We start from the raw sequence: 14,159 nt of genomic DNA on the forward strand, positions 1-14,159 counted from the left end.
GTGCAACAAAGTTAAACGAAGTGGGAAAAGGAGGGTGAGCGCTGGATGAATGAGACGGACTGAGGGTGGGAGGGGGGAGGGAGGGGAGGAGGGCTTAAGGTAGATGTGGGATTACTTTCACTTGATACTTCATGCTTACAACGCAGGTCTATCTCGCCCCCCCCCTCACACACACACACACACACACACACACACCATACACCCATGGGTTATCGCTCGTCTTCTATTTGTATTCCACGAAACTGTACTGCCCCATTGCTTTACATAGTCCTACTTCAATTCAAACTACGTGATTGGCGTCACCCTGACTGTCTCTAACAAATAATATGCCGCGTTTGTTCGATACTAAAGGATTATAGTGATATAAACTTGCGCGCCTTTCCTGCTCGATACTGAATCGTACTCTGTTCAAATGTCACACGTGCCTTACTCATCCAGTCATATCTGGATGGTATTTTTGGCAACCTCTGCAGGATAAACTAATACTGTTTACATTTCCATTTCTACTTTAGGTTTAAATGTATCCTTCCTCATTAATATTCCCCGCATATTTTAATCATATCCTACTATTTACCATTTTTCATAGTTTAAATAAATTTCTCTCTATGAAATAGACCCAAATCTATTCTCCGTGAATAGTTTCTGAACTTTTAAATGCAGTGGCCGATAACATATTCTCAACTTTTCAATACGCTATTCTCCACCGACACTTTCCAATCGTTTCCCTATAATCACGAAGAGTGTATACCATAAAGACACGTGAAGGTCAGCACACACCAGGGACACTGGAGGAGGGAGGGGGGAGGTGTCGCCAGCACTGTGTGGGCCACGTCGACCCCGCCATGGGAACACGTGTGTTTATTATCAACATCATAGGGCACGCTATGGCTCTTGCCCAAGCTGGACGTGGTGGTTTAGCTGGTACATAAGCAAGGAAATTCTTATATGCACGCACGCGCAGGCGCACGCTCGCGCAGGCGTACGCACGTACGAACATACACGACCATACACGCGCGCGCGCGCACACACACACACACACACACACACACACACACACACACACACACACACACACACACACACACACACACACACACACCATCACGAGATAAAAATACGCGATCGTTATGACAAAGGGAGAGGCGATGAAAGGTCACCCAACTCTGTAAATATATCCAGCAACGTAAACTCATATAACCACACACATCAATTCCCACACGCGATGCATCATGCATGAAAGGGAACCAAGGCCTACGGCGCCACCTTGTGTCAACAACCTCCCTCGAGATACCAAACAATCAGCACACGAGAGATGCAACAGCTCTTGAGACGAGTTCTTAAAATCAGCTTTCAGCCTCACAGCTCTTCGTTAACGGAACTGTTTTATGCATGCCCTCGTGCTAGTCTACATTGATACGACAAAATATGGATCATTGATGGAACTCAGTGATCCATATGATGCCCTAAAATGATATTTCATTCAATTAAAGCAAGAAATTCCACACAACTACGGCGAAACCCACAAACGCGCAAGCACCTGTCCCTTGGTATCAGTGGCCCTTAGCAACAATAATAATTACCAGAGCCTCCAATAGGTTTCTTCACGAATCCTCCCAGGCCTATTGTACTTATACCCCCCCCCCCCCATCGACCCCAGCCCATCAAGGAATAGGGAAATAGACCCGGCCGCCCGTTCACGCACATCCTGTCTCTTTGCTTAGTTTTATCGATTTGGAAATCTGCGCGCAAGAAATGAATCCCACGACCCGCAGGGAATTAGAAAAAAAAACAGAAAAGAACATTAAATCGGGTAAGGACATGCTTGTCAGACAAAACACTCGAGAAAAGTTTATTCCCCTATGAGGCAATCGTAGTCCGTTTGACAAAGCCTAAATGGCCGCCAGAGTTGCAGTGCCTCCTCCTCGTCCATGCAGGACCTTCCCCCTTCCGAAGACGACCTGCGTAACCACTGATCCCTAACGACCCCCTCCCGCGAGCAGCTAAAACGTCCTCCCGATCAAGCATACACAGCGATACTAATGAATCACAGCCAATCGACCGTGCGAATCGTTCCGGGCGAGTGTGTGTGCATGGCGGATCTCCCTTCTCCCACGCCTCGCATGTTTCCGCCACCCGTACATGAGCCCCTCCCCTGCCTTCCCCTACATGCTCAGCTCGGGTTGGACCCATTTCCTGCATGGGCGACCCCCATCATGGACCCCGAACCCCTCGCCAGTCGATAATCTAGCTCCCTCAACCACCAACACCATCGCCATGCACAAGCTGCTTCTCGTGGCGTCCTCCGAATGCTGATCCGGCATCCAGAAACAACTTCGTTCATTCTAGAAGTGTATTCTGCCGATAGAGTGTGGTTCGATACACAATTATTCTTTTATCGCTGTATTTTTGTAGATTACCATAAGTGGTTCGATACATTGGCTTACTTATTTTTTCCATCGAGACAAACATCACTATGGAAAATGGTGCTGGTGCCAAAACAGGTTGTGCCAAATTAATATTAGCATAGTGGTTAATTCAGACACTTTTCTTTTCCCGTATGAGATCCAAACCACGAACACAAATGTCAGTCTAAAAATGGCAGATGAGGTAAACGGCGCACTGTGGTCAAACTCCAGCCGGGAGAATTCACAAGGTTCCAGTCAATACATTCCAAGTACAGGGTATTGCCATGACTGTCCATGTGCCAATATCCTCTTGTGGCACAAATACAGTCTATTTCTGTCATTGCCATCGTTTTTCTTTCCGTCTCCAGCAAGCAAGCAAGCACTAGACGAGTTGGAAAGGTCTAAAACCCACACGACAGATCGCGGCGCAGCACGTGGCGCGGGCACGCGGTCACTCGTCCACCTCCAGTAATCCTTTCGCAGAGCACCGTGGCTGCCGCCCCACCTCAGGTAACGTCACGAGGACACTGGCGGGAGGGCGGCCGCCGAGGGGACAAGGCCCGAGGGGAGACGAGGGGAGGAACGGAAGGGGAGGGGGGTTTCTCAGGTGAGAGCTGGGGTGTGGGGGACTACAATTGGTAAGAAGGGGAGAGGGGGGCGGGGTGTTTACATGCAAGGGAGCTGCTTACCGGTTCACGTATGTAGAGCCTGTAATAGTTTTTTCCTTTGTTGTGCTATTCGCAATTCGAAACTCGGTTAACAAAAAGACCCTTTGTTCAAGGTGCCGTTGAAGAAATATGTTAAATGTACAGCTATAAACACGCGTATACGGTTTTACAACGTTCTGTCGATCCCGTTCTCTATCGTTTTCTCTGTATGTATGTTTGTCTTTCACATCCCCCCTTGCCCTTCTCGCTTCCGTTATTTTCTCTTCGTCTCGCCGTGATTCTCAAGCTTCTAACTTCAGAGACAAAATGGCAAAACGTATCCCAAAGAAATGATAACCTCATAAAATATAAACCACCAATAACAAACGGTCCGACCTACCTCTGTGACCGTGGCCCCCTACCCATAACCCTAATAGGACTTGCCGGTTCAATACTCAGTGGTTCAAACGTGCGATTCGTAGGTATGTATTTTTGGTGCCTTCTCCTAGTTGTGTATTTATTCATTTGCGCGATTGTCGATTCATGCGTCGGAACCTGACTTTATATGGATTGTAAATATTGTTTTCTTGGGTTTAATTCCTGCATCACCAATATCGTTTTATTCCAGGTATCTATGATAAATCAATATTATTAAGAAAGCGTTATGAAAGTATAATATTCTACATTGGTAACCATCCTCAGTATACCAGTAAAAACCCGAATCCTCAATGACCAAACGAACACCAGTAAACATGATGGCGAAAGAAAAAAAATAATGGCTTATCAATACGTGTTGAGCGCGCGCGGCCGTCGCAAGCCTGCCCATGTACGAGTGCGCGCCGCCACCGCCGCCGCCGCCGCCGTCGTCACCTCTTCCACGAAACCGGAGCCTTAATCAATAACCTAAACAGCCCTCTCCTGATACCAAGGTCTCTCTCTCTCTTCTTAAATACCATGTCCGGCCAGCCATTACCGGCCTCCCCGCCTTCTTTGTCAATTGTACTTCACAGGCGAGAGTACGGTCGCTTTCGTTATCATCTTTCCAAAAATTGCCCCTCAGTTGACTACGACGCCACTCCGCGTTTCATAACACCCCGAGATAAATCCCATTCGCACTGACGTCACGCGTTCGGGTATCCATAAATCCATAAATCCGCAGTCTCACGGGCGGGGCCTCAATTCCTAGATAATATCTCGTGCATAACCTCTGTTATCGTGAAAATATATGTGTCCGACCTGTATATTCCGAATTTCCCAGCACGCGTTATGCCCCCATAAACAAACGCTAAGAACGCACATTTCCGGTTGCAGAATAAACATATTTCTACAGGGCGGTAAAAATAACTTTGTCTTACCCGATCATGCATAATTAAAACAAGATAATAACTAACAAATATACGTATAGTAGCCATCCATCACCGAGACTGGGTCAGTGTGTCCTTCCTTCCCGAGGCGGATAACCCGAGCGTCTAATTAGCGCCGAAACGAAAATGAACTAAAGTGTCTTGCTCTCAGGACACGCCAATTTTCTTGGCTCGTGAAGGACAAAAGAACAATTACACCAATCATAATTGTATTTGTTTCTTTTCCCGAATTCTAGTTCGCAAATTGGAAAGTGACACTGATATCCCCACTTTAAAAACCCAAAGACATATCTTCAGTTTAAGTTCTCTTTTTTATTAGACTTTCTTTAAACATTTTCCTCCATTCTTCTACATCACTTTTCCAAATTCTCTTGACTTTTACGCCTTCATTCATTTTTCATCATAATCGCTAGCTCCACTACTTCCAAACTTCGGTCTTCTCCCACATTGTCTCTTCCACGAATTCTATCTAACAACTATCCTCCATTCTCACCCCCCGTTCTACTTTCTGAGCCTTAATTAGTTGACGTTCTACGAATGCGCCAATTATCACGGGATTAGCTTCGATAAAACTCTTCTAGACCTTCGATTGAAAAAAATCACAAAATCAATAAGAAAAGGCAATTGAAAACGAAAATAATCAGAGAATAAAATGAAAAAAATAAGGGTAGAAAAGAATGACAGACAACAAACAAATACAAAACGTGATGACATGACAAGCATAAAAACAAATCTTACGCAAACTTGAGATCCAAAAACAAAAGATGTGCGAAAAGCGGGCTCGAGTTGTGAGCTCACATACTAGAATATGCAGGTATGCGTGACTAGATGTATAATGGAGTGATATAGCTGAGGGGCGGGCAGGTGTGGGCACGCCTGCGCAAGTGCGACTGCAGGCGTGCCTTCGCCATCGGCTCGGAGACAAAGAAAACGTGTGGAAGTATCGGTTTCGAGGGGGGTGTTGTGCGTTTGTCCCTTGCCGGATGCGCCGTGTGGCCGTCGAAAGGTGTCATGGAACCAAAACTGAGTGATGCTGAACGTGAGAAATCAGGCAAGAAAAAATTGAGTTGCCATTGTCAACAATTTTTTTTTCGTAGTTAATCAATACGTATATTAAAGTAATCAAATTCCCATCGCTATTTTCCGACGTCCCGTCATGCATGAAAAACTAATCATCACATTTTCTGCCGTGTAATTAAAACCGCCTTTAATTAACCAGTAACGCGGCTCCCGCCCGAGCAAAATTACACTGAAATTGCACGCGATAATTTCCGAAGCTTTTACCCAAACCTTTTAAGTAATCTTCAACTCAGCTTTCACGTCTTGCATCTGCGCGCATTCGTCTTCCAAGTCTTATCGTTACAACCTCGCATTCTTCTTTTGTCTCGTCTGTATCGCAATCAAGCTTGTCAACTTATTACACATCACGGAGATCGCATATTTACGTTGCTATTGTTGTTATTTTTGCTGCAGTACTCAACCGTTACTTCCCTGAAGCCTTAAATTTACAGTATAAAGCTCGTAGCTGTTGTGGAGTCCCGCTTCCTGTCAACGTGCCTGTATTATCTACCACCCACTCCCTTCCCCATTAAGACAACCTGTTTCTGAGCGATAAAATATGGGGAATGGGTGGGGTGGGGGCGAATGGAGAGAGGAGGAGGAAGGAAGGAGGAAGAGAGGAGGGTGGAAGAAGAAGGAAGAAGGAAAGAGGAGATAGTGAACGACGAGGAGAGGGAGGAGTAGAAGGAATAGGAAGGAGGCGAAAGGGTGAAGGAAGAAGGAACAGGATGAGAGGAGGAGATATAAGAGTAGGGAAAGATGGAGAAGGTAGTGGAAGAGGAGGAAGGGGTGGAGGAGGAGTAGGAAGAGATGGAGGAGGGAGAAGAGGAAGGATGAAGAAAAAGAAATGAGGAACCGATGAAATACTCCAACGACGGAGAAGAAAAGGAAAGAAGAAAAGGAGGAGGATGAGGGGAGGTAGGGTCAAGGGCATGCCCGTTTCCTCCGCCTCCCTGGACCTATTGTCTCGTCTCCTCCTCCCTCCCTCCTCATCCCTACCTCCCTCCCTCCCCCTCCCCTCCCCATCGGCCCGAAAAGCTCGCAAATTCACCCGAGTCGCCAGCGTGTAAATTAGTGTCCTCTTTCCTCGCAGTGTCCCCTTTCCGCCTGCCTCTTGGTCTTTTCCTCCTTGTCCTCGCTGTCCGCTCCTTCGAGGTCTCGAGAGCCAACTTACCTTGACGTAAAAAGTTCGTTACCGGTCTGAGAAGTCATTAGCAAGTGGTTTCGTTGAACTTACCTGTAATAAAGAAATAAATGCAATTAATATACTTTCCAAATCAACGTCACAAACTACACCAATAAAATAATAAATTGCATTACATGGGCATGATGTTTACTAAATAATTACATGTATAATACAATCGTATTACTCTGACAAAGAAGGAGAAAAACACACTTAGGCCTATAGTAGAAGGTCAAAAAGGTTATACACCCTCGTTACTACACTCTCACATTACATAATACGAACAGTAAATTTTCAGACGTTATGTAATCACAAATGAAACAAACACGAACTGCAGAGACAAACGAAATGTACAATAAAATAAAATCATTCTATTCTATTCTATTCTATTCGTGTTGTTCTACCTGTCCATCTTCCGGCACCGAGGCTTCCCATCACAATTTCCTGAAGCCAAACCATCACACCAAACCTCACGAGGCCAAAGTTTAAAAGACTGAAGAAGAAAAAAAGCGTAAATTAACCCCATTCAGTTTCAACAGAGCGAAAATCATGTCCTCGAGTCCAGCATTTTTTTCTTCAAAATGGCTATTTTTCATCTTCTCTTCAACATCTTTTTCTCCGTTTTCTTTTTCCTTCTTTTTAATCTACATCGACTCCCAGACGGACGCGGTCTTTCTTGCACGTATTATTTTTCCCTTTTTCCACAGGTATGACTATGTGGAAAACGCAATCCCACTCTACAAACACGAGTTCAATACTCAAGTGTTCAAATCAGAAGCATGCATCCAACTAGGCCTATACTGAATATAAAGCATACATAAAAAACAATACTTCTGTAAATCGCCAGCATTACGGTAAACAAACTCGCATACACCAAAGCTCTAAACACCATGACAATTACAGAGGCGACTGACACAGACTACGGCATACTAATTACAGCTTCAAAGACCCTACGAGACAAGCATGAATACAATCCTAATGATGTATCACAATACTCTCTTTTTAATAACCATTCAGAAAAAGGCCTCCCGTGCAATCACGACCCTCGGCTCTGCAACGTCCTTACGACGATGCGCGAGACAATGGCACGGCGAGGCATAACAGCCACAACTTCGCGTCATTATTCGGCATGACAAAAGGACAGTGAAGATCGAAGGTCAGGACCAAGGGGGAGGAGGAGGGGGAAAGGGGGATGGGAGGGGAGGGGAGGGGAGAGAGGGGTGACAGCGCCATCGTGAAGGTCGCCCTCTGCCTACCTCTGACCTCCCCCCCCCCCACTCTATCCATCAAGGCGAAACGAGAAGCTTATTATGGCGTCATGATCAAGGCTATACTACGCGGGCGGCTGTAATTTGTTTTATTGCTTACTATCAATCCAGAATATCAAAGAAATGTGTTTATTCCTATCCTCGCAATATGTGCGTTACACTACTACTTCTTCATCACTAGTGTCTTATGTAGTGTAACATAAACGCCACAAAAACCGCCTTCTATTAAGAACACTTGAATCTTTCAAGAATTAGAGAGCCCACACCAGCTGTTATCTTATACGTTGGAAGTCACAACAATGTTAAACATGACAAGACACTTTCTCTTATACAACCAATATTAATAGTTACATAATGACCAGAAAACCAATATGCGAGCATTAATAATCATCATTCATGCATAAGCTAGAACTTTTCACCAATGCAGTAAGACAACTCTATGCCCATCCAAGGTAACTTTAAATGGCTCCCCGTACCTGCACAGCGAGTACCGGGCACCATAATTACCGGGGTCACCATTACTACCGGGGTCACTGTACAGACCTCTCCGAGGCCCCAAAGAGTTCATCACCACCACCACAGCCAACACCATCACTATCACCACCATCACCTTCACCGCCACCATCATCACCACCATCACCATCACTACCATCAGACTTTGCGATGCACTGCTGAACAAAGGCCTCCCCTGCTGTCAATAGATTTTCGGCACTGTGTAAATCATCGCCTGAACGATGACGTAGGTAGTGGGTACGCCATGCGGCCAGCGTCCTATGTCCACGTGCATCCCGCATAACAAGGAGCGGACCGAGAAACGAGAAATGCATGAAAACGCCGAAGTCCCCCGTACGAAGGCGTGTCAGACGCACCTGAAGTCTTTCAGATGAATTCGAGGCAAGTGCCAGACGGCGGAAATGCCTGCCATACCCGACAAACGCACATTCCTCCAGCCAGCCGAAGGAGCAAAAGAATGCGAAAACGGGCAAGGTAGAGAAAGACGGGGGCCGCGCAACGAAAAGAAGGGAAGGGGGCGAGAGTAAAATAGCTCCAAGACCCAGGGGCTTCCGAAATCTCTCGCAGGCGGAAGTTTGCAGCAGGCGAGGGAAGAGTCCTTGTGAAGGAGGGATCACACATGTGGGAAAGGACCTTGTAAAGGTGAGATCACGCCCGGCGCACCACCACGTCCTGTCTCTGATACAACTGGTATTTAACGCGAAGCGCCTCTCTTCTGTAGTCTGCACAGACTGAAATTTTCGAACACTCGTGCGGTGAAATATAGGCTTTATATTTTGCCATGTTATTAATTCCAATATTTCGTAACTCTGGACAGCTACAGGTGTATCAGATATACTGCCAATTATGACCAGACACCAACATCCCTCATAAGCAAAACACTTACATACATATATATTAACAATAAAATAAACATTTCCTCTTTGCTCAGACTACTTGGCAAATATCAGCGCCATTCATTAACTTGGATTCCTGTATACTCGTAACACACAAAGCGAACACTCTTTGTGTGGCTCACATGTTCTAGAGTCAATCAACGGGACATTCATTGATCAAAAAGCTTTGCAGAAAACTTTCAGAGTCCTATTCCCTTTTAACCAAAGAGAAGGCTCCTGTAACGAAAACGTGAGAATAATGTACTACTTTTTATGTTCAATTCTTCTTTTGCTCTCCAGTCTAAATAATCACAATCTACCAGCAACTTAAAAATAAAAACAAACCAGATTTCGCATTCAAAATACAGTTATAGAACAGTTAGATGAAACTGCATTAACTTTACATATTTGTTTTGCCATTTCCAAGGCGAGGTGACTAACTCGGAAGGCGTGGCCGCGCATTGCAATACAGGCAGCAAAACCACCAAGGCAGTCACTTACCGGCCGCTGACGTCATGCACCTGCTAATGATGTGAAGGCAGAGCGAAGCCTTGGCCGGGTCGTGAGTTCTACTTACCGACAACACTCGTTCGGGGTAGAAAAAAGAAGGGGGAAATGTAATTACTTCCACTGACATGCTGTGGGGAAATAAATGCCGTGTAATTTGCAAGGGCAATTGAAACAACGGATCACGTGGAAAGTGTGCAGTAATAAACTTGTTCAGTCTAACACGCCAGGAAAGTGACGTACACCAGATGGCCTCGGGACACTGCGTCGAGCACCACCACTGCGCTCCAGACAAGCTCAAAAGTTTTGCATAGCCCATCACTGCACATTCAAGTCACGAAACGATCATCGAGAGGAACATTACTTAGGCGCCATTCGTAAAAAGGCTGGAGGGAAATGGCGAGCCAAAATGTCGTCCCTTAAACAAAACTCTTTTATAAAAAGAAAAACCCTTTAACAATGCCTTCAGCATATCATGTAAAAGGGGTGAACTCTAACCAGAACAGTTCTGCGCACCAGCCAACGACCAGCTCAACCCACACAGCCATCCAGCGCCACAAGACGTCAACATAAGGGGTCAAGAGGTCTCTCTGGCGTAGCATTACTTGGCACCATACAGTCTAACCTCAAAAGATCCTTATTGCCATCTCCACCTCCATATTCTCCTCCTCTTATTCTACCATCACCAACTCCTCTTTTATCCCTTTCTTTTCCTCAATTCCATTTCCTTCCATATTGTTTGGTTTGTTTATGATCAGTTATCTTCTTCCTCCTCCATTACCTTCTCGGCCTCCCTTCTGTCCATCTCGTCCACCACCTCCACCACCACCTTTTTGGCCTCCCATCCCCTCTCCTCTCTATCTCCTCCACCTCCTCCACGGCCTTCCCTCTCCGCTCCATCTCCTCCTCCATCTCCACCGCCTCCTTCAAGGCTTCCTCTCCCCTCTCCATCTCCTCCTCCACCTCCTGCCTCCTCAGGTCAAGACCCGCCTGCCGCAACTGCAATGGCACCTCCAGAGATAAGGGGTCTTCGATTACTCCAGATACCGCCGTTGCGCCATGAAGAACAGGAACAGGATGAAGAAATCAACTCAACGACTGGCTCCTCAATATTCAAGATTTTCTTTGTCATCAAGTTTATTTTTGGACTTCGCTTCTACAAATAGGTTACCTTCAGTCCAAGGATATTCGTGTCCAGGGGAGAGTTAAACTTCAAAAACAAACTGTCCACTACGGCCGGCCTCCAAAGAAGGCACTTGCGTCACCCCGCGAGCAGCTCTCCTTCCAGTCCATTATCAGACTATAATCGCAACTCAAGCGGCAGGACCATGTAAGATAAGGCCAAGCAATAAAGTACAACAAACCTTCGCCCTTCAAGGTTACTGCGCAGCAATGTCCAGAGTCATCACCAAATGTGTAAGAGGTGCACTTGTGTCTGCATCTGATTAAACCACGAATAATGACTTTAAACACAACCCCGGCAATCAAAAGGTGTTGTCTTTATATTAGCATCAGAAAGCAAAGGTTGTTGGCACCGGGACATGGACCAGCCCGTTGGTCCTGCCAGCAGAACCTGCCGTCGAGTCGGTGCTATCTCGCCCACGCTCCCCCACCTACACCCGCCCACACCTCTGCTGTCGTCCTTTCACGCCCCGTGTTCCACAACACGTATACGCCTAAAAGCAGGTACGTTAGACCGGCAGGCAGGTAGGTTGGGCGGTTAAATAACAAGCAAGTACATGGCCTGCCTCGAGAAAAAGAGGTGCAGCCAAGGCTCGGGGAGTTGAATAAGAGCTGGCTCTGGCAGGTCCTACGTGTCGTCATTCGCCCCTTCCTCATTCCAGCCTCCCGGCCTCCTCACAGCGCGCTATCTCTCCCCTTGATTCGCGCGAGGGGCCACCTGGGCGACAGCTCATCTAAGTGCACCATCTCATTACCTGTCGCGGGAGTTGAAGGAGGCACGGAGAATGACACTTGCCGCTCCGGGTTGCCAGTCCTCACCATCCAAGCCAGGCACTGGAAATCCATCGCCAGAACCGGGCTGTTTACCTTTCCTAAACTAAGCCAATCTGGTATCTCGCATTGTCCATTCTAGATAACAGAGCCATATTAAGCTTTATCTATCCGCTGTACTCCTTAGATCCAGTTTGTTCAATGGAGCTCCGTGGACCTGGTGTCTTTAAACCGGCTGCCGCATGGGTCTGCCACCACGCAAATCAGCTTTAGCGAGCAAGCGAGGCTGGAATGTTGACATACTCATGTGGTTGGCAGAATTAATAATAACGAATTGAACATAAATAACAACAGTCGATAGCAATGGTACCGGGAATGGTTTCAGGGAAGTATCACAAGTGTATAACAAAATAAACGCAAAATATCACTTTTGTAAGTGCGCGTCTTTGTGTGTGTGTGTTTAAAAGTGTGAGAATATTTATGAACCTATAAGTGTGTACGTGTGTATGTCTGTTTGAGTGTGTGTGTGTGTGTGTGTGTGTGTGTGTGTGTGTGTGTGTGTGTGTGTGTGTGTGTGTGTGTGTGTGTGTGTGTGTGTGTGTGATGTGTGTGTGATGTGTGTGTGATGTGTGTGTGATGTGTGTGTGATGTGTGTGTGATGTGTGTGTGATGTGTGTGTGTGATGTGTGTGTGTGTGTGTGTGTGTGATGTGTGTGTGATGTGTGTGTGATGTGTGTGTGTGTGTGTGTGTGTGTGATGTGTGTGTGTGATGTGACTTTGTGGTGTGTATATGCGAGTCTGTGTGTGCGTGTGGGTGTGCGTGTGAGTGTGCGTATGCGTGTTTACAGATGGTAAACATCACACACACACACACACACACACACACACACACACACACACACACACACACACACACACACACACACACACACACACACACACACACACACACGTTCACTGTCAATAATAACGGCGCATTCCCAGGAACATATATGAATATAACTGCATACATTTCCATTTCCATATTCTGACACATGCGCACAAACACGGACCAAACAGCAGGCCGCAGCCGCTCGCTTCGGCGGCCCACAAGCAAGTCTTGCGAGCCGCCCTGTTTCCCTGGACCAGCTCAACCTTAATCCACAAACAGTGCCACTTCGCTGACACCATCAGAGGCGCCGACACGTTCCTACTTACAACTTTCCCCGACATCAAAGTCATGATGAATGCCTGGGAATTTTGCTAAAGAGTAGAGTAACATTCAATTTTCTATGGCACATGACTCGCTACCATAATAATACCTTTGTTTCTAATTACGATGACGCACAGGCTAACCGCCGAAACTGACTCGACTGACGCCCTAAAATAACTTTTACTCATTACTTGGATATCCAAGGAATATTCACACGCGTGTGTATGCTTCGACGTATGTTTATGTATGTGCGTATGCGTGTGAATATGCAGTATGTGCATATGCGTTTTATAACCTTTTTGTAGTTACCTTATATTCACCCTTGGAACATTTTTTCTCTTGTCTACCTACTTCAGACCTGGTTTAAGCAACGCCCTCCCGCCGCGAGGTACTTACTGCGAGCGTGTGTGACCTGGCGGCCCTCGTCCACCGAGGTGCGGCGGCGGCGCGTGATGCTCAGCGGACGCCGTTTAATTTCCGGCTTTTTCATGGGCGATCTCGAGCGACGATCCATGCCGGCGTCGGCGTCTGCCACAACAGCAGCAGTGGCAGCCCGGAGCCTGCCTGTGCCCCCGCTGCCACCGCTGCTGGATCTCCTCCCGGCGGTAATCTTGCGGTTTCTAAAGCCGCCTGGTGAAGCACATCACCAGGCACCGCGGCGCTACGAGCGACACTCTACAGGAACCTACCGACTTGCGCATGAATGGTGACACAGAACAGGTGCACCGTCAATTAAACACTGTACCACACAATATTTGATGCACTGTAACTTCTTCCTACGTTCAAGTCTCATACACTAAAGGGCACTATCACCATTTGTTACTGCAGTCACAAATACTTTTTTCTATCTATGTGTATTTCTTTATATCAACACAAATTGTTGTTAATAATACTGATTTAATCACAGTGTCCCTTCTTTTGGCACATTAAGTTTTTCAAAATAAAATCTAAGTACAATATCCTGCAAACCAAAAAACGTAAATTAAGTTTTGCCTTCGTGGCGACGACAAATATAGCATCCTTTTCTTTACCATCATTTCTATCACGTGTTCTCCCTTATCCTACCTCCTTCCCCTTAATATTCTCCAGCCTTGTTCTGTGTTGCACTGAGCGGGAAGCCATTCAAGTTGTGCATCACCGTCGCTGAGCACATTGTCGGAGAGGGAGGAGGGGGCGAGAGAGAGAGAGGCAGA

The 14,159-nt window shown here is 46.5% G+C and overlaps 1 protein-coding gene across 1 annotated transcript in view; it reads right to left on the minus strand.

Moving 5' to 3' along the window:
- The window catches only part of kat80 (katanin 80), a gene marked incomplete in the record, with an annotated part of 99,015 nt that overhangs the window by 76,859 nt on the left and 7,997 nt on the right, over nt 1-14,159 (minus strand). Inside the window, 1 exon segment of the mRNA XM_070121885.1 lies at nt 13,363-13,927. Within this exon segment, the coding sequence (XP_069977986.1) occupies nt 13,363-13,480 (118 nt within the window).

Source organism: Penaeus vannamei, chromosome 5 (genome assembly GCF_042767895.1).
Source record: "Penaeus vannamei isolate JL-2024 chromosome 5, ASM4276789v1, whole genome shotgun sequence".
NCBI classification, from domain to species: Eukaryota; Metazoa; Arthropoda; class Malacostraca; order Decapoda; family Penaeidae; genus Penaeus; species Penaeus vannamei.